Source organism: Carettochelys insculpta, chromosome 6, assembly GCF_033958435.1.
Source record: "Carettochelys insculpta isolate YL-2023 chromosome 6, ASM3395843v1, whole genome shotgun sequence".
Classification (NCBI taxonomy): Eukaryota; Metazoa; Chordata; order Testudines; family Carettochelyidae; genus Carettochelys; species Carettochelys insculpta.
The window spans coordinates 30,222,355-30,248,644 of NC_134142.1; the positions used below are offsets into that span (position 1 = coordinate 30,222,355).

Genomic DNA, 26,290 nt, shown 5'->3' on the forward strand with positions numbered 1-26,290 from the left:
AACACAAAGAATTGCTGCTCTGATCTATTTCAGTATTAACATGAATGACTTGAGTTGCATATTACCTTCAAGTAGCCTAAAGGTATGTTTTAAACTGTTTAAGCATTTTTAAAACAGATCATGCTCTTCTTCTTAAGGCTGCCTACATCATTTCCAGAGATTTATATTACAGTGTTAAAAATTGCATCTTGTATTCTATGTGTTAAAGTACACATCTAGCTAAGTCCACACCTTGAACTATTATATATGCTGGCTTTACTAAAAGTATCCCTAATGGGTCACTTCTGTCATCTCACTTTGGGTTATTTGTTCATTTTGATTTCGCCATCTTTCAGGCTGTCCCTTATTCTGGAACAGCTTCCAGTTAATATATTCAGTCCTCACTTCTCTGCTTCAAAAAGACCCATTTGTTCCATGTTCTGCTGGACATTTTGTGGCCCTGTCTCCCATCCCCTCCCCCTGCCTCCCCTTCCCATCACCCCACTCAAAAAGAACAGAAGCCAAGTCCTCCAAGCTCCCATGAGCAGCTGTGTGAAAAGCACACAATCAGGCCCAGCAAGCTAGTATAAAGAGAACTGCTGGTCCAGAGCCTGTTCAGTTCCTTGTTGGAGCTGCAGGAGTGTGGATAGCTGCCAGAACCCCAAACCAGATGGCACTTCCAGGAGCTGGAGAGAATGAGCCCTGGGTTGGTGCTGGTGCTCTAGACGGACAAAGCCCTGCAGTAAGGGCAAAATGTAGGGCATGGCTTTAGAGCAGCAGTGGAACTTAAATGAATGGACACTGCAGTCTGCCAGAGTCTACAGGGTTCCTGGGCTGCGAGCCCAAGATGTGGTTGGGCCTTGGTTGCTCCTTCCTCTCATTAGTCACTGGGACTGGATACTGAAGCACACTGGAGGAGGAACTGAAGCATAGTGGCCCAGCTAGAGAGCTGTGGCAAAGAAGCCCCAAGGGAGCAAAGACTTCATCCTCAGGGCGGTGGCTCTTAGGTGCTGCTCTATTTTGAAGCAGAAAGAAAGAGAGAGGGATTGCAGGCATGCACTATCAGCCAAAGGGTGCACTCATTGGAGGAGAGTGAAGCCCATCACAGTCCACCAGCACATTTTGCATGACACTGTTCTGCATGGTGACTCTAGGTGGCTATGCTTCTGGGGCAAAGTCTGTATGGTGCTGCCTCTGCGTACCACACAAATGAAATAATGAGTGAGTCAATGTGGTTCCGCTCTGGAAAGCAACATGTTGGAGCTCAATGGGTGTCTTCCAATGATTCTAGAAGAAGTGCATTCCCTTTACAAGTAAACGTGGGTTTTTCTTCTAGCTGTCTAAATCACAGCCTCACTATGCAATATAAGTTAAATTAGGATGCTTTGCATCTTGTCCATTATCACCAATAATACAGGTTGCTCCTGTCCTATGTGGTAGCAAGCTCTAGGTGCTAAGCTGGTATTTGTGAATCTGATACTACAACAGAGTATAATGAAAGTTTAACCTTCCAGTTACTTCCATTTTTTCTTCTAATTGATCCACTGAAGAAACATTTCCTCCTCTGAATGACACAGCCAAGCTTAACAAAAACATACTCAAGCAAACTTAACAAAAACATACTCAAACAATCGTTTGCAGGACCCATCTCCTCTTCAAAGGTAGAAGGGAAAAAACACATTAATGCTGAGAGTGGTAGTAAAGGATATGTTTTAATAGGATTTCAATATACAGCTTAAATATATATATATATATATAATGTTTATTATCCTTCTAGTCAGTGCATTACAGTAATAAATTTATGAATCAACAATGTTAAATATGAATTATACGAGGTGATAAATTCTGATCCTTTTAGGAAATAACCAAAACCCAGTGAAGTGAATGGTCTTTCCATTGACTTCAATGGGCTTTGAATCAGTCCCTAAATGTTGTTAAAATTCCTTGATATTCAACAAACTTTCTAAACAATGTTATGCCATAGATTTAATTTGTTAAATCATCATTATGCTTAAGTTCAGGACCAAACCTGCTCCTATTCAATTCTTTTGGTAAAACTTCCCTTGACATGAAAGAACAGAATTGGGCTGTACATTTTTAATTGCACTGTGTACAAATATTGACAAAAGACTAAAATACAATATTCACAAAACTAAAGTGATTTCCAGGAAGTTTACAGGAAAATACAGAACAAAATCAATGATGTAAAAAGTCTTTTTTTTCCTCTCAAAAATAAAGCCATACTTGACAGGTGTGGTAAACATTAACCCAAAAGACAAATGATCTGGCACAGTTTAACAACCTTATTTCTATGTGTGCTTTGTAATAGCTCCTCACAAGCTACTTTTTTTTCAGACCATACTGACAAAATACCTTATTGTAACACCACTGTTTTACAGTGACTAGTTTTATTGCATTGCCAACTGTGAGTTGAAAGAAAAAGCCCAAAGGAAAGCAGCTCAAAAGGAGCCCAAAACACCTCTGCTTTTGTGTGTGTGTGTGTGTGTGTGAGAGAGTGAGTGAGTGAGTGAGAGATCCAACATAGCACTTTTGTGTGTTGGTGAGTATGCACTAGTCTAGTTTAAAAAAACCAGAAGTTAAAGAAATTAAAGAAGTTAAATAGTTCTGTGATGAGACATATGTTTAGCCAGATAGCTGGAGCCTAGCCCTGCAAACATTATTGAGATTTCTCTCAAGAATATCACTGAGCATGCTCATGAGAGCAATAATTTACAGGTGTGATTATGGAACAGCAGGATCAGGCTCTTAGCTTTGCCCTGTGCAAGTTTGTTCACAATTGTTCTAGGCTAAAAAAGCATAGATATAGTACTGATATATACAAAAAAGGGCTTTTCTCTTATAGCTTTCACCCTATTATTGCTAGACCTAAAAAGTGAGGATTTGTAATAATTTATAGAGGATAGAACTGAGATGCAGCTTCAGATGACTGTATTTCCACCTGAGCCATTTTAAACTGGGTACACTGGAGCCATTTGCGGAGTATGGATGAGCTGTTGTTCATTTGTCCTGACCCCTGTAATCTCCGCAGGCTGTGGTGGTTCACATTATTCTGAATGGCTTGAAGGCGCAGTTGGAGTCCAGCAGATAAATGCTATTAAAACGAGCAGAAGGTTGAGTGTCTCTCTTTTATCCAATACACACATTAAACCCAGATTATGTAAGACTTTTCCCAAGGCACTCATTTTAGGAAGAAAGTATTTCTTCACACACCCCACCCTCTCCATCACAAGTCTCGTTCTTCCTCCTCTCCAACCACTGACAATGATGTTGCCACAAAAGGCAATGATTTCAGGCTGCCATCCCCAAAATCACTTATATGTTCTCAGCAACACCTTATAATGGAGGTTTTTGCACAGCCTTTGTTTCCATCTATTTTTGATTGACAGGACTCACTGGTACACCTCATCCTCAATTTTGTCACAAACAGGGCCACTTAGCACTACTATGGTCCAGCCAACAGACCACAGCCAGTCCACACCAGGTGTTATAGAACTGAAAGCCACTCCCTGCATAAGGGGTTCTTAACCTGTTGATCTATGTCAGTGGGTCATGGATCCAAAGTTCCCCCTAGACAGAAGTAATGGATGGAGCAGAGCCTCAGTACCAAAGAGGTTGAGAAGTACTGTCCTACCTGATGCCCTGCCTGCTCAAATTTGGCATATTCAATGCTGGATCATTGCATGTGCCCAAATACCAGGCTGATTACGTTATAATGAGATGCATTATGAAACAAATAAGGTATTTTTTATCATGCATTGTCAGAGTTGGGAGTCCAATAGTTTTATTTCTACAGTACAATCAGACAAAGCACAGAACAGAAATACCGTACATAAAAGAACAATAAACATAACTTACCTTTAGATTTGACTGAATCATTGGCAACCACATGGGTATTAGCTGTACAAAGACACAACAAATGTTTTGTTAGTATACTAAATGAACCTACAAATCAGTTCCAGTGAGTCAGAGCAGGGTATGTCTAACTCATTGAGTCCTTTCAATGGATGGTGACACATGATGAAAGGACTCATCCATAAATATGGAAATATCTTTGCAGAGGTTAGGAAACCAGCTCTGATCATTTGTATCCTCTTTTACAATACAGAGCAATTACTGGTACACTTGCAAGGCAATGCTGACAGGTTAAAATAGAAGTCCATGAAAAGGAATTCTTCATTTTCCTGGAGATGTTTTCTTAATACTCAGGTGAGCAGTGCTGGAATGAATGCAATACAAGAGACTGCACAAAGAGTGCGTGCTGATGCACATATTTAAGAGTGAAAAGGACTGAAGCAGAAGTTCATGATGATGCAGCGTATTTTATGGTATGAGCACTGACCACAGTTTTATAGGTCAACAACTGCAGCCATCTCTGCTATACTTGCACATTTAATTTAGCCCCAAGACCTCCTTTCACTATGTACTGCACATGTACACAGTGAGCTGGGTATCTTAGTGTGAAGGCTGTGATAAGGAATTTTCCCTTCAGCCGGCCATGCAGCCATGGAGTTCCTGTACAGCTGTTACTGCAGCCCTCCATGAGAAGGAAGGGTGAACCCATGTAGCAATGGATCTTCCAGCCTCAGCCTGGCCTTGCCCATGTCCTGATCACCTACTGATCTCTGTGCACTGGAGCCCTGAAAAGAGCCTTCCCTGCACCCTTATCCCAAGAGACAGCAGGCTCACTCATCAGGATGAAAAAGTACCTCTTAGGCTCTGACCTATGCCTGAATGTATTTTCTTTGGACCCGTGCTTCTTCAGTCCACATTCAAAACTCCTTCTGACTACCCTGGCAACTCTATTTATAGAGCAACTGAAGGATCAGGAATTACTTCAGACATCAGCAGAGCAGGAGAAGCAAGGAGGACTAGTCCACTTGCTGGTATTTATTTCTGGCTATATCTCTTAACAGAACTTTTATTTGAGAGTAACTTTACGTGACAAGCCGACAGAAACCATTTCTATCCATGCTTTGCAATATTCATTTAACCAGTAGGCAAATTGTTCTGAAATGCTTCTCCAAATGGGATCAGAATTTGCAATTTACCAATTATGATACTGAGAACTGTAAGTTAAACCTAATCATTATTGACACAGTATTAGATAAAGCACCATTTCCCCTGTTCAAAGAATGCTAATTGTTTGGCTGCATCACATAAATTTTAGTACTGTTTTGCTAGTGGATCATATGCAGCTCCATCAGTACTGATTATTTGGTGCAGCAAATAAAGAACTATTTTCAAACTTCAGCTTCTGCTGTCAGATGGATGCCAGAACAGATGGAACCCAGCCAGAGGCAGAAAACAGGGGAACATTAGCTTTTTCATCAGCTTTTCTGGGACCTTGCAGAAGCTCTTCCCCTGGAACTTTGATGACCAAGGTATATGCAGGATTACTGAGAGGCAGAAATAGGACAACTAAAACAGCACTCAAATTCCATGGCATTCTCCCTCTAGTAATCTCACAGATTTACCTCTGGAAATCTGATCAGGTGTTCATGATGCTCCTATGGAGCCAGACAGTGTCTGCATGTTTCCTGCCGAAGTGGAAGGTGTTTGGGAGCTGTGCAGAAACACAGGATTTCCTATGTTTCCTAAGATACACACCAGATTTAGGAGGACTGAACCCTCTGCCTTAGAGTGGGTGGGTGTTAAGAGGCAGCAAATCCTCCCCCTCCTATTCCCTCACCTAGCTGGCTGGAGGATGAAGAAACAGCATTGGAAGACTTGGATTTCTTTTCTTTCTATCTCCCAGCTGGACTTTTATCCAAAAGGGTGAAAAATGCCTCAAAATCAGCCCAGCAAGTGCTATCTGACCAAAAAAGAGCAGCTCTATCCCAGGGGGAACCACACGCCCAGCAAGTGGGTGGGAAACTTAACACCAATTGCTAAAAATAGATGAATCACAGCAATCGAAGAGGGCAGGGAGCTGTCAGAAAGTGCCGCTCCAGCCAGTGAAAGAAAGAAAGCTGTCCTCTGCTTTTAAAGAGGATCTACACTCCCCTATTTTGCCTCATTTCACCTGGCTTTCCCCTCTCCCCCTATCCCCATCCCATCTCATTCCTAATAAGATTCCCCACCACAGTCTGCCTCCAAAAATCGCCTGGTATCATGTGACCCTCCGACTCCAATTGTGGTGGTGATTATAGTAATAAATTTTTATGTCCACATTGATAAAGTTGTACAGTGGCCTTTTTGAACATTTTAAGCACTTTTGATTCCCTATTCACAATAATGAATTCAGCAATAAACTTCATCAATGAAGATGGTAAGTGAGCAGGTTTCAGTGGCAACCACTATGCTAAGAAGGGTGGGGGGAGGTTGGTGGCAGTTATCCAATTGGCACAATGCAGAAAGCTCAGGAAATAGGTATTAAGAACATAAGGGAACTGAATAAAAAATGTTTATTTCACTCCTTCCTGCTGATCATTCTTTAACGATAACTTATTTTTGTTTGAAAGGGTTACATATAGGTAAAGGAACGGTTGTTTGAAACACAAAATTTAGTCCGTTCCCTACAATTCATTACAAAAAGAACAAGGCATAATGGGATTTCTAAATTGTTTGAAAAATAATAAAAATAACAATCAACCAATGGAGAGCTCTGTTGTTTCTTCAGCCTCTTTGTATAGGTTTGGGTTCTGAACGCTAAGTTGTCTCTGAAATCCTTGAAAATAAGACAGTTTCAAAACTGATTTTGGGTTAATTTCATATTTCTAAGTGAATGGATTTCATTAGTGGACTCTAAAAATTTCAGACTGGGGGGAGGAATAACTCTGTGGTTACTGCAGTGGCCTTGTAAACCCAGGGTTGTGAGCTCAGTCCTTGAGAGGGCCTTTCAAGGCTCTGGGACAGGTTAGATTTAAAAAACCAAAAAAATCTGTGAGGGATGGTGATAGGCCCTACTAGGAGTTCAGGGGATTGGACCTGATGACCTCTCAGGGTCCCTTCCAGCTCTATGAGATATGTATATCTCCATGGTTTCCAAAAATCTTAAGCATAGTCTGCAGACCCTAAGAGATCTGTGAACCATAGCTTGAAAACCACTGTTATAAATGAAGGGCCAGTCATGGTGCCATAATTAAAGTTGAGCTCTGCACTTAAAGCAAAGATTCAGTTTCTTCATAATGTTTTAAAAATACAGCATATTCTTCCCACAATTTTACAGCTTACCTTTAAAGTAGAGATGGAATACTGACACAATGGAAAATACTGTTTTAAAAAAAACAATTTAAAACTAATCCGGGACTACAAACAGTAAGGCTGCATCTACACTACAGTTCTGTTTCGAAAGAACATCTTTCAAAAGAGAACATCGAAAGATGTTCTCACGAAACAGAGTGTCCACACACACCAGCAGGGACCGAAGGTTTGGTCTGTTCTTTCAAAAGGCCCCCAGCACAATTTTGAAAGAGAGCATCCACACACGCCAGGACGCTCTTTTGAAAGAGCAGAGACAGGAAGCGCCACAGGCAGGGTCACATGGCGGACGAGCCTTTCCAGGGCTGCCGCGCACTGTCCCCTTAAAGGCCCCCCTCCATACCTCAGCCTGCACACACTAAGGGCCAGCAACCCTGTCCCCAGGCAGCGCACAAGAGAGAGAGAGAGGGAGAGACCAAGAGGCATCGGACGTGGCATCCCGGTCCCCATAGACCCCCGACCGGTACTCCCCCTCCATCACAGCCATGGCCAGCGCTCTGGATGAGATCCTGGCCACCATGCTGCAGCGGCTCCGGGTGGCCACCACAGTAGCCACCCTCCTGGACACCATCCTCAGGGTGCAACATCCCCAGCCGGTCCCCCGAGTCATGCACCGCCTGTGGAGCTTCCCCACAAGCAGCGACTGGTGGGACCGGCTGGTGCTAGAGGACTGGGGCGATGACCGGTGGCTACAGAACTTCAGGATGACCAAGGGGATATTCCTGGAGCTGTGCCACTGGCTTGCCGCAGTACTCCAGCATCAGGACACGCACCTGAGGCCGGCGCTCCCCCTTCACAAAAGGGTGGCCATTGCCCTATGGAAGCTGGCCACCCCAGACAGTTACGCATCTGTCAGCCACCAGTTTGGGCTCGGCAAAGCCAACATTGGGGCCATCCTCATCAAGGTAAGCTGTGCCCAGCTCACACCTAGATTGCATGTGGGGGGCAAGGGGCAGTCTGGCGATGGGCACCATCGGGAGAAGGGCAGGCACCCCGGGGATGGGGACGGGCATGGCGGGCAAGCCGCACCACATCCCACGCTCACGAGCGCGCCCTCCTATGCCCTGCAGGTCGTTCGAGCAATCAACAAAGTGCCCCTGAGGCAGCTGGTGCGTGTCGGGGACCTGGACGATGCCATCCATGGATTCCAGGAGCTGGGCTTTCCCAACTGCTTTGGGGCCCTGGATGGCACCCACATTGCCATCTGGGCCCTGGAACACAGCCGCGAAGCCAACGTGAACCGCAAGGGCTACCACTCGGTGGTCCTGCAGGCACTGGTGGGCCTGGTGGCACGGGGTGGCAGGGGGCTGTTCACACCCACACCCACACCCCACCTCGGCGGCCCACCTCTGCATATAGGGCTTCTGTTTTGCCTCCACCAGGTTATGGAGGGTGCAGCAGGCCTCGACCACTGCCGGGACTTTGGGGAGGGCCACCTCCAGCCTGGTATAGAGGCATCTAAAATAACCCCTGAGGCGGCCGAATGCCCACTCGACCGTGTTCTGGGCACGGTTCAGCTACTCGTTAAAAAGGTCCTGGCTCGGCTGGGTGTGCCCGGTGTATGGCTGCACCAGCCAGGCCTGCAGGGGGTAGGCTGCGTCCACCACGATGCAGGGCAGCATCGTCGTGTCCCCGATGGGGAGCTCCCGCCAGGGGATGAAGGTCCCCTTGGCCATATGACGTCCCAGCCCTGAGTTCCGGAAGACCCTCGCGTTATGGGCGCAGCCGGACCAGCCCATGTAGATGTCCTGGAACCAGCCGCTGGCATCAACCAGGGCCTGCAGGACCACCGAGTGGTAGCCCTTGTGGTTCATGTAAGCCCACAAGTATATACTGTGCAAGCGGGCAGCCACCCCAGCCACCCCATCCTGGCGGTCCATCCATGGCCATTTTGAAGTTTTGGCCAACTGTAGCCACAGCCTAAAAGTCTTAGTTACAAACACCCTAGCAGATTTACCTGGCATTGCTTGGGTCCTTAAACTTATTTTTTAAATAAAAGGAAAATGTACAAGCTTTTTTTAAATTATTGTGTTTTTTCAAAAATACAGTGTTTTTAATGAAGTTAACTTTTATTTTGGATTTCTTAAAAAAAGGGATGGTTAAATTTTTTCTATTTAATTGTTTTAGTAAAAATTTTAAATGGGAATTTGAACCTTAAGCACTTTGCCAAAACAGAGTACCACTCCAGTTTCTCTCTCTCTTTTTTATCCCTTTTCTGTCAGGTTTATTGAAAAGCAATCCTATTCCAGGTTTATCCTATTTCTCTGCCTCACCATGGTTCACCATCTTTCAACATTCATTCAGTTATGTCAGTACTTGACATGAGTGTACTTGATTTGATGATTCAGTCTCTTTTCTGGATTTATGAGAAGCAATCCTGTTCCAGGCACATCCCATTTTCCCAACACAATCAAACCCTTACACTGCTTAAAGGAACAATCAGTGAAAGCTGTGTACCAAATTTGGTGTTCCTAACTCTCACCATTTAGACAAGTTCTCATTCAAAAAGAGAAACCTTCTAAAATATATAGTAGATGGTTATTGCAGGGCAGAAAGAAGGTTGTTTGGTTGCCCTATGTATTTACAAAGCTTAGCATACTTGGATTTCTTTTAAAATGAATCTTGAATCACCTAGATCTATAATATTTATTTTTTGTAATCATTACAACATCCCTTATGTATTTTACTGACACATACTCTGAATCTGAATTCTATTGTAATGTAATTTTGCTTTGGATTGTACAGCAGAGTTTGTGCCATGTTCACCTCTCTTTCAGCTGAGAAGGCAGCTTTAAAACCCTCTCTGGGCTTCACAGGATCCTGAATCAGATGTTGAATCAGTGCACCTAACTGGAATTCTGTCCATGCCCCATCCTGGCACAGCCTTGCCCACTCTCAGGGCCCAGATCTACAGAGCTCAGAAATGAACTGAGCTCTTTATCTTATTATAAATCTGAATTTAAAACATTTGCTAATAGAACCTGAATCTTCTCAATCCGGATCTGCCTCATGCTCAGTCATCCGTTAAGAAGTGAAATGCTGTCTCGTTCAAATGTCACCTCCTTTGAGGGGGTCAAAAGAGTCTATTTACTGAAGGGAAATACATGAAGTGAGGCAGTAAGATAGAGAATGCCTAAAATCATTTGAAAAGTTTAATTCTTTGACCGAGATATTGTCACGTTTAAGTGGCCCTCCACAATAGTATAACAGAATAACTCCATCAGCCACTAGGTTTCAAGGAGACATGATAGCAGGGAGATTGCGTTTCAGTTTTAGCTGTTGTGTTGCTACCGGACATCAAAGGGTACATCTACAATGCAGGGCAAGCCTGCACTTGAGCCTGGGCTCAAGCCTAACTTCTCTTGCAGCAACACTGCAATTGTGCATAACCCAGGGCTCCAACCCAGAACCCTGCAGGGTTGGAGGATCCAAGTTTAAGTTAAGAAGGGATTCAGGATCCAAGCCCTACTGCTTTGTAGTGTAGATGCACCCATGCTGGATTCAGGTACTGGGAGTCAGCTGAACGTACCCCACAAGTCCATGGGATGACATCCATAGTCCTTTGTATCCCAACCATCTGCAATTCACTCTATTGAAAATGGCAACCATGCCCCCTTTTGCAAATGGCAACAGCTCAATGTTAACCCATTCCCTCGTGATCACCAATCTGAAAGATCACCTTGAGAGAACCTCCTGGATTTGCCATGGAGAGCGAACTGATCAAGTCTTCTGCAAAACAAGCTGCTTTCTAGTAAAATGTAGAGTGGCCAGAAAAACTTTCCCACAGTGCACTATGGTCTTAGGTAGAAGAAAATTAAGGTTTTCTGAGGCCCAGAACCAGAGCAAACAGGAGTCCCTCTCCACCCCTTCTGCCTCTAGTCCCCTCTATGAACCTCCTGGGAAAGGGGACTGAGGCACAGGTGCACGTTCCAACCCACCCTTCCATGTGGTGCTCCTGTGAGGGAGTAGAGTTGGAATGCAGGGGCTTCCGCCATTCCTCAGCAAGAGTGCCAGGAGGACAGGAGGAGCAGGGCAAGCTCCCTATGGTTTCATGTTATACAAAATGCTGTAGGCCACTGATTTCCAAAGGAAATTTGCACAATGAAGGCAAAGAGGACTTAGCCCTGTACTGGCGAATAGCCTAATGCATTTGCCAGAAAGTAAATGACCTGCAAAACAAACTGAATGACATCAAGTGTCAGGAATCAGCAGTTGGTCCAAAATGGAAACTTAAAATCCAGATTTTGAATCCTGCTTGCAAAGTTTCAGGGTATTTTGATTCAGTCTGTTACAGAAACTGGGAGTAAGTAAGATACAAAGTCAAAATTCAAGGGCATTTCCATTTCAGGGCTTTGATTTGTGCCTCTGTGTTAGGAATTTTACTTCTTCAATGTAAAGAGCTTTATTTCTGCATTGACTTTTAAATTCAGCCCCTAATAGTTTCCCCATCTAGGAAGTCTGTTAGGAAAAGGGTTCCTACAAATCCTGAAAGAAAAATTCACAACATGTGATTCACCTACTTTGACAAAGATAGTGGAATTGCATTCTTGTAAAGCCTCCATTAAACTAATCACATGCAGACACACCATTTCCACCATCTGAAAGAAAAAAATATTAAATAATTATCCAGTGTAATGAGACTGTGAACACAACCGGTGGCCCTTAGGGATCCTATCGCTCCATTTTTTTTGGCAGCTATACTGGGGCATATATGAACTACTGACATTTCAAGTTAAATATCACATGATGACATGCAGACATCTTAATTTGCTCAGTCTTTCTCTGATGCAGCAGCACATACATAGACTATTTATTTTGTTTGACTCCTATTGTACAGCAAGACACACTGTTTTCAGTAGTCTTCTTCTTAGTTGTTTTTCCTTCTACATGTCCTGTTGGGTTGTTTTCATCAATCATTGCATCAGACGTTGCTATTTCTATTTCCTGATTTCTTTTGGCAATTCATTTAGTCACAAAGATAAGATTTTATTGTCTTCCATCTGAAGGAGATTTATTCTGAATTGGCCAAGGGGCCATAAATAAATAATTATTTGCTTTTATAGCATGAAATATAGCATATGCAAATACAGAACTAGCTATTTGGTAGTAAATAGCATTTTATGTTTGTTTTATGTAAATACACAGGTACAAGACAAATATCCAGAGATTGAAGTGAGTATTTATAATGCCTGTCTGAACTATGCATCAGTTCCCCTGAATAATCATAAATTTAGGTTTTACAGTAGTGCTTGCTGTCTTCAAAGAGCTTTACAAACAATAATTAAACTTCAAAATACCCCTGTGAGAATAAGTATTTTTTACATTTTACAGAGCGGGTAGACAAGGCAGAGATTTAATCATCTGTACGTACAGCCACATCATAAATCAGTGTTACAGCTGGAGTTAAAACTCAGGTATTCTGCATGCCTGGCCATTTAGATATGACCAAACATCAGCCGGTTTGAGGCAGAGAATGTGCACAATTCCAGTTAACTTCACTAGAAGTTCCATGATTATAACTGCAATTCCAAAACTGTGTTAGATGGACCACAAAGCATTTAAACTAGTAGTCCACTGGCAACAGGCTGGTCACTGAGGCTTCTCGACATTTTCAGAGGCTAAACTCACATTAAAGGGACAGCTTTAAATATATTAAGTCCTAACCTAATGCAACTTCCATGTAAGGCTGTCAAAAGAATATTCCAACTGCAGTCCATGCAACTGCAAATTACATGGAAAATGCCCAAACATATCTAGGATGAGAGGTGATCTACAAGATCACACGAGTGACGAAGAGCTCCATGAAGCAGTGTCTGTATAAAGAGAACCAGGCCATATGTGAGGAATCTTTGTCTTGGGCCTGGAATCAGAATCTTCAGAGCCAAAGCCCATCAACTGCCATTTCAGCTAATGGAAAAAAAATATTAATCATATTAGTAGAACCCAAAGCTCATGACAGACATAGCAAGTGGGAGACAAAACCAATATATACCTTGACCTTCTTTGGCAAATTGTCAACTTTGAGCATGCAAACACAGAGAGCTATTATCCTAGCACTGTGCATGCTTTAGGGTGAACTGAGCAATGGAAGTCAGTGGGCATACAGAACACTTGATACATATCAGGGAGCACAGGACAAACTGCACAACATTGGGCCTTTGGGGAATGTGCCATTACACAGAACTGAATAAATGAATTTCAGCTCATTTTCTGTTTGCTAGATGTTTATGAACTGACTGCAGTCTTTTGAAATAATTCATTACTCAAAAATATTTGCTGAATGGTCTCTGTAGATGACGCTTAATCAATAACTCCTTTGCAACCAATTGGTTGTGAGAGTTCAGTACTGCTCATTTGAGCTGTTTTGACAGAACACAGGGACCACAGGGAATTTGATCACTTTTGCTATGCAAATTTAGTAGCTCTAACATTCCATAGCTCTAACATCCAATAGAAATGAATAAGACTCAGATCCTTGTTCAGATCACTGCAGGAAAAAAACTACTACTAGTCATCTTTCCCTTTGAATTCTCAAGGGCAACATACTGCACAGCCAAAAATAGCACAACTGCTTTACAAAATTATGCATAGTGCCATATATTCTGTTTTAAAACTTTAAACTTAGAGGGTTTGGCTGCACAGAAATCTGCATGAAACAAATCTACAAACAGCATCTGACTTACCACCTTGTTATGTGCCATAAGCTGTAGGATACTAGGTGTCACTCGGCTCCAGAATTCCAGAGCTGTAAGGATGGCAGTAAAGCTAAACTCATTTTGATTTTGGACCGTAGGGGCTACAGCTGTTTGTTCACAATACACGGTCCAGAGCTGAGCAAATATAAATGCATGGAAGAGAGAACACATGTGCAGCACTGATGTCTGTGGAAAGAGTAACATGAAAAAAATTTTTTTTCTTGAAATAGTATTAAGTACATGGCCCTTCAAAGGCCTCCAGCAAATTAATCTCCTTCAGTGCCCCGCCCCCTCCCCCGCCCCATCAGGTACTGCCTAATTGAATACACCACAACTGTCAAAAGGTTTCTCTCATTAGGATGCAGTCAGTGAGATAACAGCTCATGCACATTGAAAGATCATGTTATATTTATAGCCTACGAGTCCAATCCTGCAAACTGATCTGCACATACAGACCCTTACTTCTGCAGGTGCACTAAAGCCATGGTGCCCAATACACTCCCTGTTCACCATACTGTGGTGAATGCAGGTTTGGCGGGCTGGTGCAGCGGCTCAGGAGCTCTGCCACCATGTGGCTGGCTCAGGGGCTGCGTGGTGGCTCCTCAGGCACCACGCCACGTCACCAGAGCCGCCCAGTCCTGAGAACCATGTGCCAACTGAGGAGCCACCCCACTACATGGCCTCTGAGCCAGCCACATGGCGCCCAAGCTCCTGAGCTGCCACTGCTTGACATCTGAGGAGCTGTCACACAAGCCCCCAGAGCCACTGCATTGCTGCCCAAGCCACTAGACTGGCTTGGGGCTGGGTGGCTCCAGTGGCACCACTCAGCGAGTCATCGGGGTGGGGGGGGTAAGGCGCCGGGCTGAGGGGGTGAGGGGGGAAGGTGCCTGGCTGGAGAGGGGTGGCACCTGGCTGCGGGGGCGAGGAGGGGAGCATGTGATGATCAGCTGTCTTCCTTTTGGACAGCACCGCACTAAGGAGTATTAGATCCAGAATATGCAGTCCAGTTTGTCCTTGGGAATCAATCCTGCTGAATTCACTGATGTAAAACTCCCCCTTCTTATCAGTGGGAGGCCTGTAGGAACAGACCCTTATGACTCGTGACCTTAAATGTGCTACATGTCTTCACACAAAATAAATAATTTTACATCAACTTCTCTTGATATGCACCCCAAAACACCTGCACATTTTAGCCCCATAACGTAAGGCTCACTATATAATTCTACAGATGCACCTGAGCATGCCCCTTTAATAATAAATCTTTCAGTACAGTTATTTCTGAAGACACGTGGAAGAACTGTCATGACTCCAAGATGTGTCGCTAATTCATTCTGAAAGAGATGTTATACTGTAATTCAGGCCATAGATGATTTTTTTTTTCAGTTTGAAAGCGACACAGTGATTCATGACCAATGCCAGTACAACTGTACTGAATACTCCGATGGTTGCCTGGTAACTGGAAGGTGGGGTATTTGAAAGAGCAAAAAGAACTGGAAGGAATGAATGGGAAGCATCAGTCTTGAATGGATGAAGGGAGCCCATGTACTAGACAAGCATGTGATCATTCTACTTCTGTAGCTAACAAACTGCTGCTTAATGTAATAAATAGTGCCTGCTGCATCCATATCAATTATTGTCATAAACGGCTTACAATTTGCAGCAATGCACATTTTTCATCGTCAAAGCACTTGACAAATCTAGCTGGGCTTGAGCCCATCTCTGTTTGCACATATTAAAGGTTTTTTTAATTCTCACACCAACTGTGTAAGTCTTATTATCTCCATTTGAATAGAATCGATGTATTTAGTCACTTGCTACAGCGAGAGTCAAAGTGGAACCATGAAAGCTGGTTTTAGAACTCAGGAATTCCCATCTCCCACTCCTGCGCTCAAACCACTAGACAGTGATGCTTTCAGACAATAAAACATTTCTAGCAAGCTGAATTTTAGAGTATTTATCACTGGTTTTATGTGAGCTAGAGGAGGCGCTTTAAGAAAGACTGGGTAGGTTTGGGTTCTCTTTTCCGATTTATGATCAGAACTTTTTTATTATGCTTCCAGTCTGCTTCTTACAAAGACAGTAGCCTGTTAATGTTGGGCAGTTTTAGTATTGTGGGACCTTTACTGAGCTACCAAGTGGGCAATGTAATTTTAAAAAATTAAACAATATGGCTGAAATATTTTACATGCACCAGGGGTATCATCTGAGAGTTTAAGTCACTGCGAATAAAGCCTTATATGAAGTTGCTTTTATAATATCCAGAGGGGTAAAAGTGGTAAAATGCACTTAATCTCCTTGAAAAAAATCCACAAGTGATTAAGTGTTTGCACTGAACATGGTCTGGCATTGTAAACCCATGAAATCCCTTACCTTTGATTGCTCGGGAAACCCAATCAGGATGACAATCAAGTGGTCCGCAATGTGGGAGCCAGCATCCAGAGGAATTGGCATGCAAGATGATGGAAAATTCGGACAGACGACATTGTGTGTCAGGGACCCCAGAAGTAGCCAGGAGAGTAGACGAATATGTGATACGCATTCAATGAATTCTTTGGGCCTGTCAGAGAACAATTTTTATAATATGTGTAAGCTTTACTATTCTCCCACTAACTGAAAAATCCTGCATGTTTGCAAAAAGTTGCCTGTGCTTGCTAGAGTCTGAATCATTTGGACAATGACTGGGAATGCCAGTGACAGCCACCTGCAGATTGGCAGATCTGTCCTGTCTTTGCAAAGCAGAGATTCAGCACCTGGCAGCTGTAGCAAGTTCACAGTTTTATAGACCCACACACAGACTATTTGGATATAAATTATCAAAATGGGGTGGGGGTTACTCAAAAGGAGCTTTCTATCATGATCTCACCGTACATTAAAGACTGTGGTTATGGCACTGGGCTGGGATTCATGATATTCAGATTCAGTTCCCAGCTCTGCCACAGACTTCCTTTGTGACCACAGGCAAATCACTGGCTCACTTCCCCATCTGTAGAAAAAGGTGAATAACACTTCCTTTCTCACGTTTTGCCTGTCTATGTCTATTTAATTTATAATTCATTGGAGTGCAAGACAGTCTCTTATTAAAAGATCATACATCCACTGGCACAATGAGGCCCTGATTTACCTGGGGAACTTATGTGTTATCATAATACAAGGATAACAGTGGTTTCATCTCAATCCAAAATCACCTTGCTTTCACAAAGCCTGGAATTTAGATTACTTGCTCATCTGCATTCATAGGCACTGAAAAGAAACTGATTTCAGCTCAGAAACCCATGGACTAGCAGACCTCTCTTTGCAATTTTTCCTTATTAATTGAATATCTCTGATGCAAAACTACAATGAGGCTTAGCAATAATACATATATTTAATTCATTGGCTTTTCTACGGTGTTTAGCACCTTCTGGCTTTACAAATATTAATTATTCTCGCATCAGGATGCATTACCTTCATTTTACACATGGTGAACGAAAGCCCAAGGAAATGATAATCCCAAGACACACATACATACTTAATGCTAAGCACGCATACACAAGTGTTTGCAGGAACTGAAACCTGAGGAAACAATGAGATAGCTAAGAGCAGCTTTGAAGAGATCACGGCAGATTACGTAACCCTAGGAAAGAAGATCAATGAATACTGTGCACAAGTGGTGTTCTCGTGTATCCTCCCTGTGGAAGAAAGGAGTCCACGTAGGGAACATTGAATCACAGAGGCAAATGTGTGGTTGCCTAGGTGGTGTAGCAGGGAAGGATTTGGTTTCTTTGACCATGGGATTCTCTTTCATGAACAGGGATTGCTGGAAGAGATAGGATAAACCCAACGAAGAGTGGAAAGAGCATCTTTGCGGGCAGGCTTGCAAACCTAGTGAGGAGGGCTTTAAACTAGGTGCTTTGCGGGAAGGTGACACAAGCCCTGAGGTAAGTGGGGAAGGAGGAGGGAACAATCAAGTGGGTTTCCTGGGGTGATGAGGAGAAAGTGGGCCAATCAGCCCCTTCTCTAAGATGCCTGTACACTCATGCCAGAAGCCTAGGGAACAAACAGGAAGAATCAGAGGCCCTGGCACAGCCAAAAAAGTATGAGATGGTTGGAATAACGGAGAGTTGGTGGGATGATTCGCATAACTGGAGCACGGTCATGAAAGGTTATAAACTGTTTAAGAAGGACAGACAGAGAAGAAAAGGAGGAGGAGTTGCGCTCTATGGGAGGGAGCAATATGATTGCTCAGAACTCCAGTATGAGGAAGGAGAAAATCCAGTGGAGTGTCTTTGGGTTAAGCTTAGAGGCGGAAGTAACAGAGGTGATGTTGTAGTTGGTGTCTGCTATAGACCACCAGATCAGGGAGATGAGATAGATGAGGCTTTCTTCAGGCAGCTAAGTGAAGCTTCCAAATCACAGGCCCTGGTTCTCATGGGAGACTTTAATCATCCGGACATTTGTTGGGAGACCAATACAGCAGCACGCAGAAAATCCAGGAAGTTTTTGGAGAATGTTGGGGATAACTTCTTGGTACAACTGCTGAAGGAACCGACCAGGGCCATGCGCAACTTGACCTGCTGCTCACAAACAGAGAAGAACTAGTGGGAGAAATAGAAGTTGGAGGAAACCTAGCCTGCAGTGACCATGAGATTGTAGATTTCAGGATCCGGACAAAAGGAAGAAATGTGAGCAGTAACATGCAGACCCTTGATTTCAGAAGAGCAGACTTTGACTTCTGAAGAGAACGGATAAGCAGGATCCCTTGGGAAATGGAGATGAAGGGGAAAACAGTTCAAAAGAACTGGCAGTATTTTAAAGAAGTCTGACTGAAGGCACAGGAACAAACCATCCTGCTGCATAGTAAGAAATGCAAACATGGTAGGCAACCAGGGTGGCTTAACAGGGAAATCCATAGTCAGCTTAAACTCAAAAAGGATGCATACTAGAAATGGAAACGTGGACAGCTGACTAAGGAGGAGTATAAACATAAGGCTGGAGAATACCGGGCAGTAATCAGGAAAGCGAAAGCACAACTGGAACTGCAGCTGCCAAGGGATGTGAAGAGTAACAAGAAGGGTTTCTACAGGCATATTAACAATAAACGGCTTATCAGAGAAGGTGCGGGGCCATTACTGGATGAGGGAGGTAACCTAGTGACAGATGATGTAGGAAAAGCGGAAGTACTCAATGCTTTTTTTGCTTCAGTCTTCATGGACAAAGTCAACTTCCACACGACGGTCCTAGACAATGCAGTATGGGAAGGTGGAGGGCAGCCATCTGTGGGGAAGGAACAAGTTCTGAGCTATCTAGAAAAACTAGATGTACACAAATCCATGGGTCTGGATTTAACACACCCACGGGTACTGAGGGAATTGGCAGAGGTCACTGCTGAACCTTTGGCCATCATCGTTGAAGACTCTTGGAGGTTGGGAGAGATACCAGATGACTGGAAAAAGGCAAACATACTGCCCATCTTTAAAAAAGGAAAGGAGGACGATCCAGGGAACTATAGACCCATCAGCCTTACCTCAACTCCTGGAAAATAATGGAGGAAATCCTCAAAGAATCCATTCTGGAGCACTTGGAAGAGGGGAAAGTGATCAAAAGTAGCCAACATGGATTCACCAGGGGCAAGTCCTGCCTCACCAATCTCATTAGCTTTGATGACAAGGTAACAAGCTCTGTGGACATGGGGAAGTCAGTGGATGTGATATACCTTGACTTCAGCAAAGCTTTTGATATGATCTCCCACAACATTCTTGTCCATAAGTTAAGGAAATATGGATTGGATCCTTGGACTATAAGATGGATAGAAAACTGGCTTGATGGTTGGGCCCAACGGGTAGTGGTCAATGGCTCAACATCTGGATGGCGGTTGGTTTCAAGCAGAGTGCCGCAAGGCTCGGTTCTGGGGGTGGTGTTATTCTACATCTTTATTAATGACCTGGATGAGAGACCGGATTGCACCCTCAGCAAGTTTGCGGATGACACAAAACAAGGGGGAGAGGTAGATATGCTGGAGGGTAGAGAGAAAATCCAGAGTGACCTGAATAAATTGCAGAACTGGGCCAAAAGAAATCGGATGAGGCTCAACAAGGAGAAGTGGAGAGTTCTGCACCTGGGGCGGAAGAATCCCAAGCACAGTTATAGGCTGTGGACCAACTGGCTCAGCAGCAGTACGATGGAAAGGGACCTAGGGATTATGGTGGATGAAAGGCTGGATATGAGTAAACAGTGTGCCCTTGTAGCCAAGAAGGCTAACGACATGCTAGGGTGCATTAGGAGGAGCATTTTGAGCAGATCTACAAAAGTAGTTATTCCTCTTTACTTGGCACTGGTGAGGCCACATCTTGAATATTGTGTCCAGTTTTGGGCCCCCCAGTATAAAAAGGACGTGCATTTGCTGGAGCAGGTGCAGCGGAGGGCAACAAAAATGATTTAGGGGCTGGAGTACAAGACCTATGAGAACAGGCTGAGGGATTTGGGCTTGTTTCGTTTTTAGAAGAGAAGACTTAGGGGTGATTTAATAGCAGCCTTCAACTTACTGAAGGGGAGCTCTAAAGAGGAGGGTGAGAAACTGTTCTCAGTGGTGTCAGATGGCAGAACAAGGAGTAATGGTCAGAAGTTGAAGAGGGAGAGGTGTAGGTTAGATATTAGGAAAATCTACTTCTCTAGAAGGGTGGTGAAGCATTGGAATGCGTTGCCTAGAGAGGTGGTGGATTCTCTATCCCTTGAGGTTTTTAAGTCCCAGCTGGACAAGGTCCTGGCTGGGATGACTTAGTAGGGGTTGATCCTGCTTGAAGCAGGGGGTTGGACTAGATGACCTCCTGAGGTCCCTTCTAGCCCTATGATTCTGTGATTCTGAGGGCCAGATTTTTCAAGGTATCAGGTGCCTAAAGAAGCTGAAAGGTGACTAATAAGATTTTCATAAATGCCTAGGTGCCCAACTCCTACTAGGTGCCTTTAGGCACCTAACTACCTGTGGAATCTTACTGAACTCACACGGGAAATCTGCACTACAGCCAGGAATTCAATTCAAACCTGCTGAGGCCAATGTCTTAACCACACAACAATCCTTTCTCCCTACATAAACTAATTATAAAATAAGGCTTAATTCTCTTCACCCACACCACGCTCATTTCCCCTTATCGTACACCCTGCACCTACACAGAAATGCTGCAGAAATCTTTCACATTTACTTTGACTGTGGCAGGAGGAAGCATGTGTGTTAATGAAAGTATATGCACAGTTTCACAGATTAAATCCAACGAATCCCTCATAAAGTGAAGTCTATTTCTAAACTGATCACTTTCAGAATGGCTCAGTCCTGGAGCCCTTTTTCATTTGCATTCATTCCCTATATTGGCAAGCTGCAGTGATTACAGAGTCTGATTTTGGCCCAATATAGCTAAACGTACAACTAGAGCAGATCTAACACTTTCATTCTGCTTTACTAGAGACTAGTATTCTAAAATCCTTATTCAGATTCCACCCTGATGTAATTTTCATTGAAGCCAATAGAGTTACATCATGGATCCATTCGGGCTCATGATGAAACACTATGGAGTCATAAAGCTGGGACTGTTGAAAGATTTAAACTTGAATTGTCTGTGTGTCAAAAATCCATCATCAAATTACACCCACTGTCACCACTAATGGCATTCCCTTTAATACTGTATGGCAAGAACCCAAGCATTCTTCTGTGAATTTCTGCCTCATCGCTCTTCTTTTAGTGACAAAAGTGCTCTTACCCCTGTTGCATTGCAGATGGAGGATGGTATAGCCATGGCAAGTAACGGATCACAGCTTTATTATCTCTGTGATTTCCACGTGTAATTTCCATAGCTGCAATCTGAGCTAAACCAACTTTGAGATGTCCACCAAATGTGTCTTCATGCAGAGGTTGGGAACATGTCTTCATGTGACTCTGCAAAGCAAAGATCTGATTTCCTATCCAATAGGACATTGCACTAGATTCGCTTTATGCACAGCCTCATGTTCTGTCTCATCACCTTGAACCACCCACACACAGAAAGAGTTGTGCACAATGTGCATACCCCCTTACTATCAGAAATTCATGAAGCTGTGTACGCAAACTAGCTTTTACATATTCAGTTTATTTAATTGCACATCAAAGAACTCAGTATTTTCACAAGGTAACATAACTTGTACAAAATTGCCAACTTAGCCCAGGCAATGTTTTCCCTGTTCAATGCGTATGAGACCATTTTTCATGGCTCATCTATTGTGAGGCCATTTAGGCCCTGATAATTTAAGGGCAATGTTGCATGAACTGGATGGCATATGCTTATCCATGAAAGGGTATCTTCCAAAACACTGTTGTGGGCTGTAATGCTTATTTGATGCTTCTTAAGATTCCTCCATATTCCCAAATACGCTAACTTCAAGCTGTCTATTGCTATTGCAGAGGACAGCACTGCTGATGGGTACAGAGACTGCTTAAAGGCACTAACTGTGTTTTGCACAAGAGGCCATATCAGCTGGAATAAATTGCTATAAACAGAATAAAAGTCAATTGCCCTATGCTGATTTTCATCAGCTGAGTATCTGGCCCCAGTAATTTTCATTCTACCATCTGAAAATCAGTTAACCAGAACTCCTGTTTCAGGAGTGAAAGATCTTCCAGCACAGACACACAAATGATCAGATCTTTTGCTTATGTCCAGACAGTGACACTTTCAAAACTCAGTTTTCTTGACTTTCTAGTAATTCACATTTTATTCCAAGAGAAAACAAAGACCAGCAAAATAACTGAACACAGGCAATAAATGAAAGTATGAGTATGCTGTGATATTATGAGCAAGTCTCATATAACGAAGTAGTTATTTAATACAGGGTTGAGACAGAACTATACAATTAATATCCCTTCCACCCAAAAAGGAATGTACTCAGAATCCTGAAGTAACAAATTTAATTAAAATTTGTTCAAAAAACTTTACCTCTTTTTATGTTCACTGAACTTCTGCAAACAGTGCTTTCCTTAGATTTATTCATTAGTTGAAAACATTTGGGCCACATCTACACAAAGAGCCTCTGTTGACAGAAGTTACTGTCAGAAGGGATTTCCCAGCAAAATTTCTGTCAACAGATTGCATCTACACATAAAAGCAGACTGAAAAAACAATTCACTCTGTCGACAGAGAGCACTGTCAACTGCCCGACCCTCTCTCGACGGAACAGCTGACTGGAAGCTCCACAAACAGGACTGCCCCGTGAACCAGAAGCCCTGTCTGTTGACAAAAGGGCCCGGGAGCATCTACACAGCTGTTTTGTCCACAGAACACTGTCAAGAGAGGTGTTATACCTGAATGGGGAGAGGTAGAACGCTGCCAACAGATGTGCCAGGTTTTGTTGACAAAGTGTATTTTGCTATAGATGCTCTGCATTTTTTCCCAAGAAAAGCCAAGTTTTGCTGGGAAAAGCCTCTTGTGTAAACGTAGCCTTGATAAAAACCTGCCCCCCTCCTTTTAAAAAATGCAATGTCTTGTTATTCACAATTTGAAGTCCCAAATCAAGTTGTGCTCAGATTGTGATGGGTCACATAAATCACATGATACTCTTTCGATCTGGCTTAGCTAGTAGCACTCTTATTAACAGGCCTGTAGAGGGAATACTTACAGAAAGCAAATGCACAATGTGGACAAAATTAAAATCCTATTTCCACAATTATCTGTCTTAGTGAAACCCAGGCAATGGAACATTAACTTAGAATAAGTATGAATGTGCATGAACATGGATGATATGGACTTACTTAAAACTCTGACTGAATATATGTAGAGTTTTTGGTTTGGAATTTTTTTCAGTATTTGCCCAGCTCCATAGGGGAGAAACAATGTGTTTCTGTATAGACTCCTTAAAAAGTAAATCCAGAAAGGAAGGAGGCCACAACTTTTCCACGTACAAACATTTCTAACTAAATATATACTTGCCTTTACATTTTCCCAGCTGACTCAGACCCTTTTAAAACTATTAACTAAAATGGTCGTATATTAGCGGTCTTTCAAACTGTGTGACCCATATATCATTTGGACTGAATCAAAATAACCTAATATCTGGTAGTGCTTTGATTTGATCCAGATTTCAACTCCCATCTAACAAAGTTCAGGAGGTTGTTCCCTGATTTAATTGTGCCCCATGAAAGTTATATGAAGAAAGGAGCAAGGGGGGTTAGTTTAGCTCCATCACTTGCTATATAAAAACTAGCAATAAGCATGAAGAACTTTTAGATTCTCCAAAGACTTACGCAGCTGTCTAATTTAAGCAAGTCAAGGTGGACGAGGTAATATCTTTCATTGGACCAACTTCTGTTGCATGTGGAGAGTTATAGATGGTAGGACCTATGGGAATGGTATTTTGTTTCTTGCATCTGTTCAGGACGTAGATGTTGTGGTTAAACTTTACTTCCTTTTAGTTCATGTCCTGAAGTTTCCATTCAGATGCCAAAATACAAGATCTTCCATTGCTGTTTGCAGTGTTGTCACAGCCATATTGGTCCCATGATTTAGACAGACATAGGTGAGGGAAGTAATATCTTTTGCTGGACCTATTACATTATTCACCCTGTCTTTCTAATATCCCGAGACTAGCACGGTTATAACAGTACTGCATATAACTGTAAGCAAATAAGCAGTCCTACTGAAATGACTGGGGTTATTGCCCTTCTGATTAAAGTGAAGTATTTGCATGAGTTTTTGCACAATCATAGCCTTAAAAAGATGCCACTGCGTTAGCAAAAATGGGAAAAGAAAGGGTAAGAAAGAGGGAATAAAAATATACAAGAAAGAGAGCTCTTTTTAGGAATACTTCATAGATACGAGTGGCCATTTGAGAATATTTACAAAGATAAGGTTTCCATGTATGGTTTCAATCAAATTAATGTTTTTCTATAGAAGTATGAGTCTCTTTTAGTTTCACCACTGATTCATTTTTTAGTATATTTGGAAAGTAATTTGGAATGTGTGAATAATTTTTTAAAGAGAAAAATTAGAGTGGGTTGAGAGTTCAATTTTGTTGAAGATGTTTAACTAGTTCATGCTTTACAGTGGATCACTTCTCCAGTGGAAAAGAGTCACAGAGAGGTAGCATGTTAATCTGTACCTTCACAAAACAAAAAAGCAGTCATATAGCTCTTTAAATACAAAGAAAATAATATATTAGGTGATGAGCTTTTGTGGGACAGACCCACTTCTTCAGATCTGGAATTAGTGGAAAACAGGAAAATGCAGCTTCTGCTAGCACTTCTAAAAGCTCAGTAAGTTTCAAGTGGGACATGAAACAGGTCAAAAACAGAAAGCAGAGATTTTTTTCTCTCTTAAAAATGTATTGTGGATTTCAACAGAAGCATTGTTTCCAGGTTTTACCCATGATTCCTCCTCATTTCTGTGGCTGACACTCTCTTGCTGCAAGGTGTTCATGTAAAGATAAAAGACAAACTGGTAGCAGGAGGCAGTTTAGTCACCACTTTTCAGAAAAAGACTGACGTATTCTAAAGCTTGGCATGGAAGGGAAGCCACATACTCATCTCCAGGGGAGATGGTGTTTGCTGTGCAGCATTTCAGAATCCTTTACAGACTAATCTGTGCTCCAAAATGCACTGAAGCATATCAAGACCTCTTAAGGCATGGGCTGGAAGTGAACATGGGAGATTAGTAAAAGAGCCGCCCTAGAACTATAAGTATGTCAGAGCTTAGGGCACATTGTGTGAATGATGGGAACATGTTTTATTGTTAGTTAGAATTTTGGCAACACTAGCTCTACTTTATTTGTTAACTGAGCTTTAGATCACACAAATACAGTTTGGCAACTGCTTGATTTCCCTGTGTTCAGTGATAGAGTGACCTCTGATTCTGTTGATGAACTTTCCCTTGGATCACTTAGTTCTCATTGTTCAAACACTAACAGTCTGTTGCCAGGTTTTAACATTAGCTGAATATTTCAAAACTTTTGGATGTTCTTCTGCACTCTGGAATGGCTCCTCTTCCATACTCCTGAATCATAAATTAGTCTTGCAAGTTTTGTATGGGTTCAGGCCCATCAATGGGGGTAGGGCAAAGAGGGCAATTAAAAAGGGCCTGGAGCTCCTGGCCACTGCCACCACTACTGCAACAGTGGTGGCAGCAGCCAGAGCTCCAGACCCTTTAAATAACCATCAGAGCCCCACCTGGCATACTCTGAACAGCTCTAAGGGCTGGTTAGGGGCGTGAAGAGTGCAGCACAGTTGAGGCAGCACTGAGGGCTGGATGCCCTAACCCCACCTCTTCCACCCAATATCCCACTCCTTCTCTACCTTCCCCAGAGGCCTGACAAGTCTGCCAGCTGCCATGTATCAGTTACAAGAAGCAAGACCTGCTTATACCTCCCTCCTGCTTTACTTTACTTGATAGTTGGATGCACTCCAT

General features: G+C 42.9%; 1 protein-coding gene across 3 annotated transcripts in view; it reads right to left on the minus strand.

The window, feature by feature from the left end:
- Window positions 1-2,369: 2,369 nt before the first annotated feature.
- Window positions 2,370-26,290, minus strand: part of UNC79 (unc-79 homolog, NALCN channel complex subunit) — a 164,108-nt gene continuing 140,187 nt past the window's right edge. For all 3 annotated transcript variants that reach the window (XM_074998751.1, XM_074998750.1, XM_074998752.1), the window contains 6 exons: window positions 21,623-21,798; window positions 16,266-16,452; window positions 13,884-14,081; window positions 11,721-11,798; window positions 3,856-3,897; window positions 2,370-3,091 (listed from right to left, as the gene is read on the minus strand). In XM_074998751.1, coding sequence (XP_074854852.1) covers window positions 2,891-3,091; window positions 3,856-3,897; window positions 11,721-11,798; window positions 13,884-14,081; window positions 16,266-16,452; window positions 21,623-21,798 — 882 coding nt within the window. In that variant the 3' untranslated portion in view covers window positions 2,370-2,890. The remainder of the gene's footprint in view (window positions 3,092-3,855; window positions 3,898-11,720; window positions 11,799-13,883; window positions 14,082-16,265; window positions 16,453-21,622; window positions 21,799-26,290) is intronic.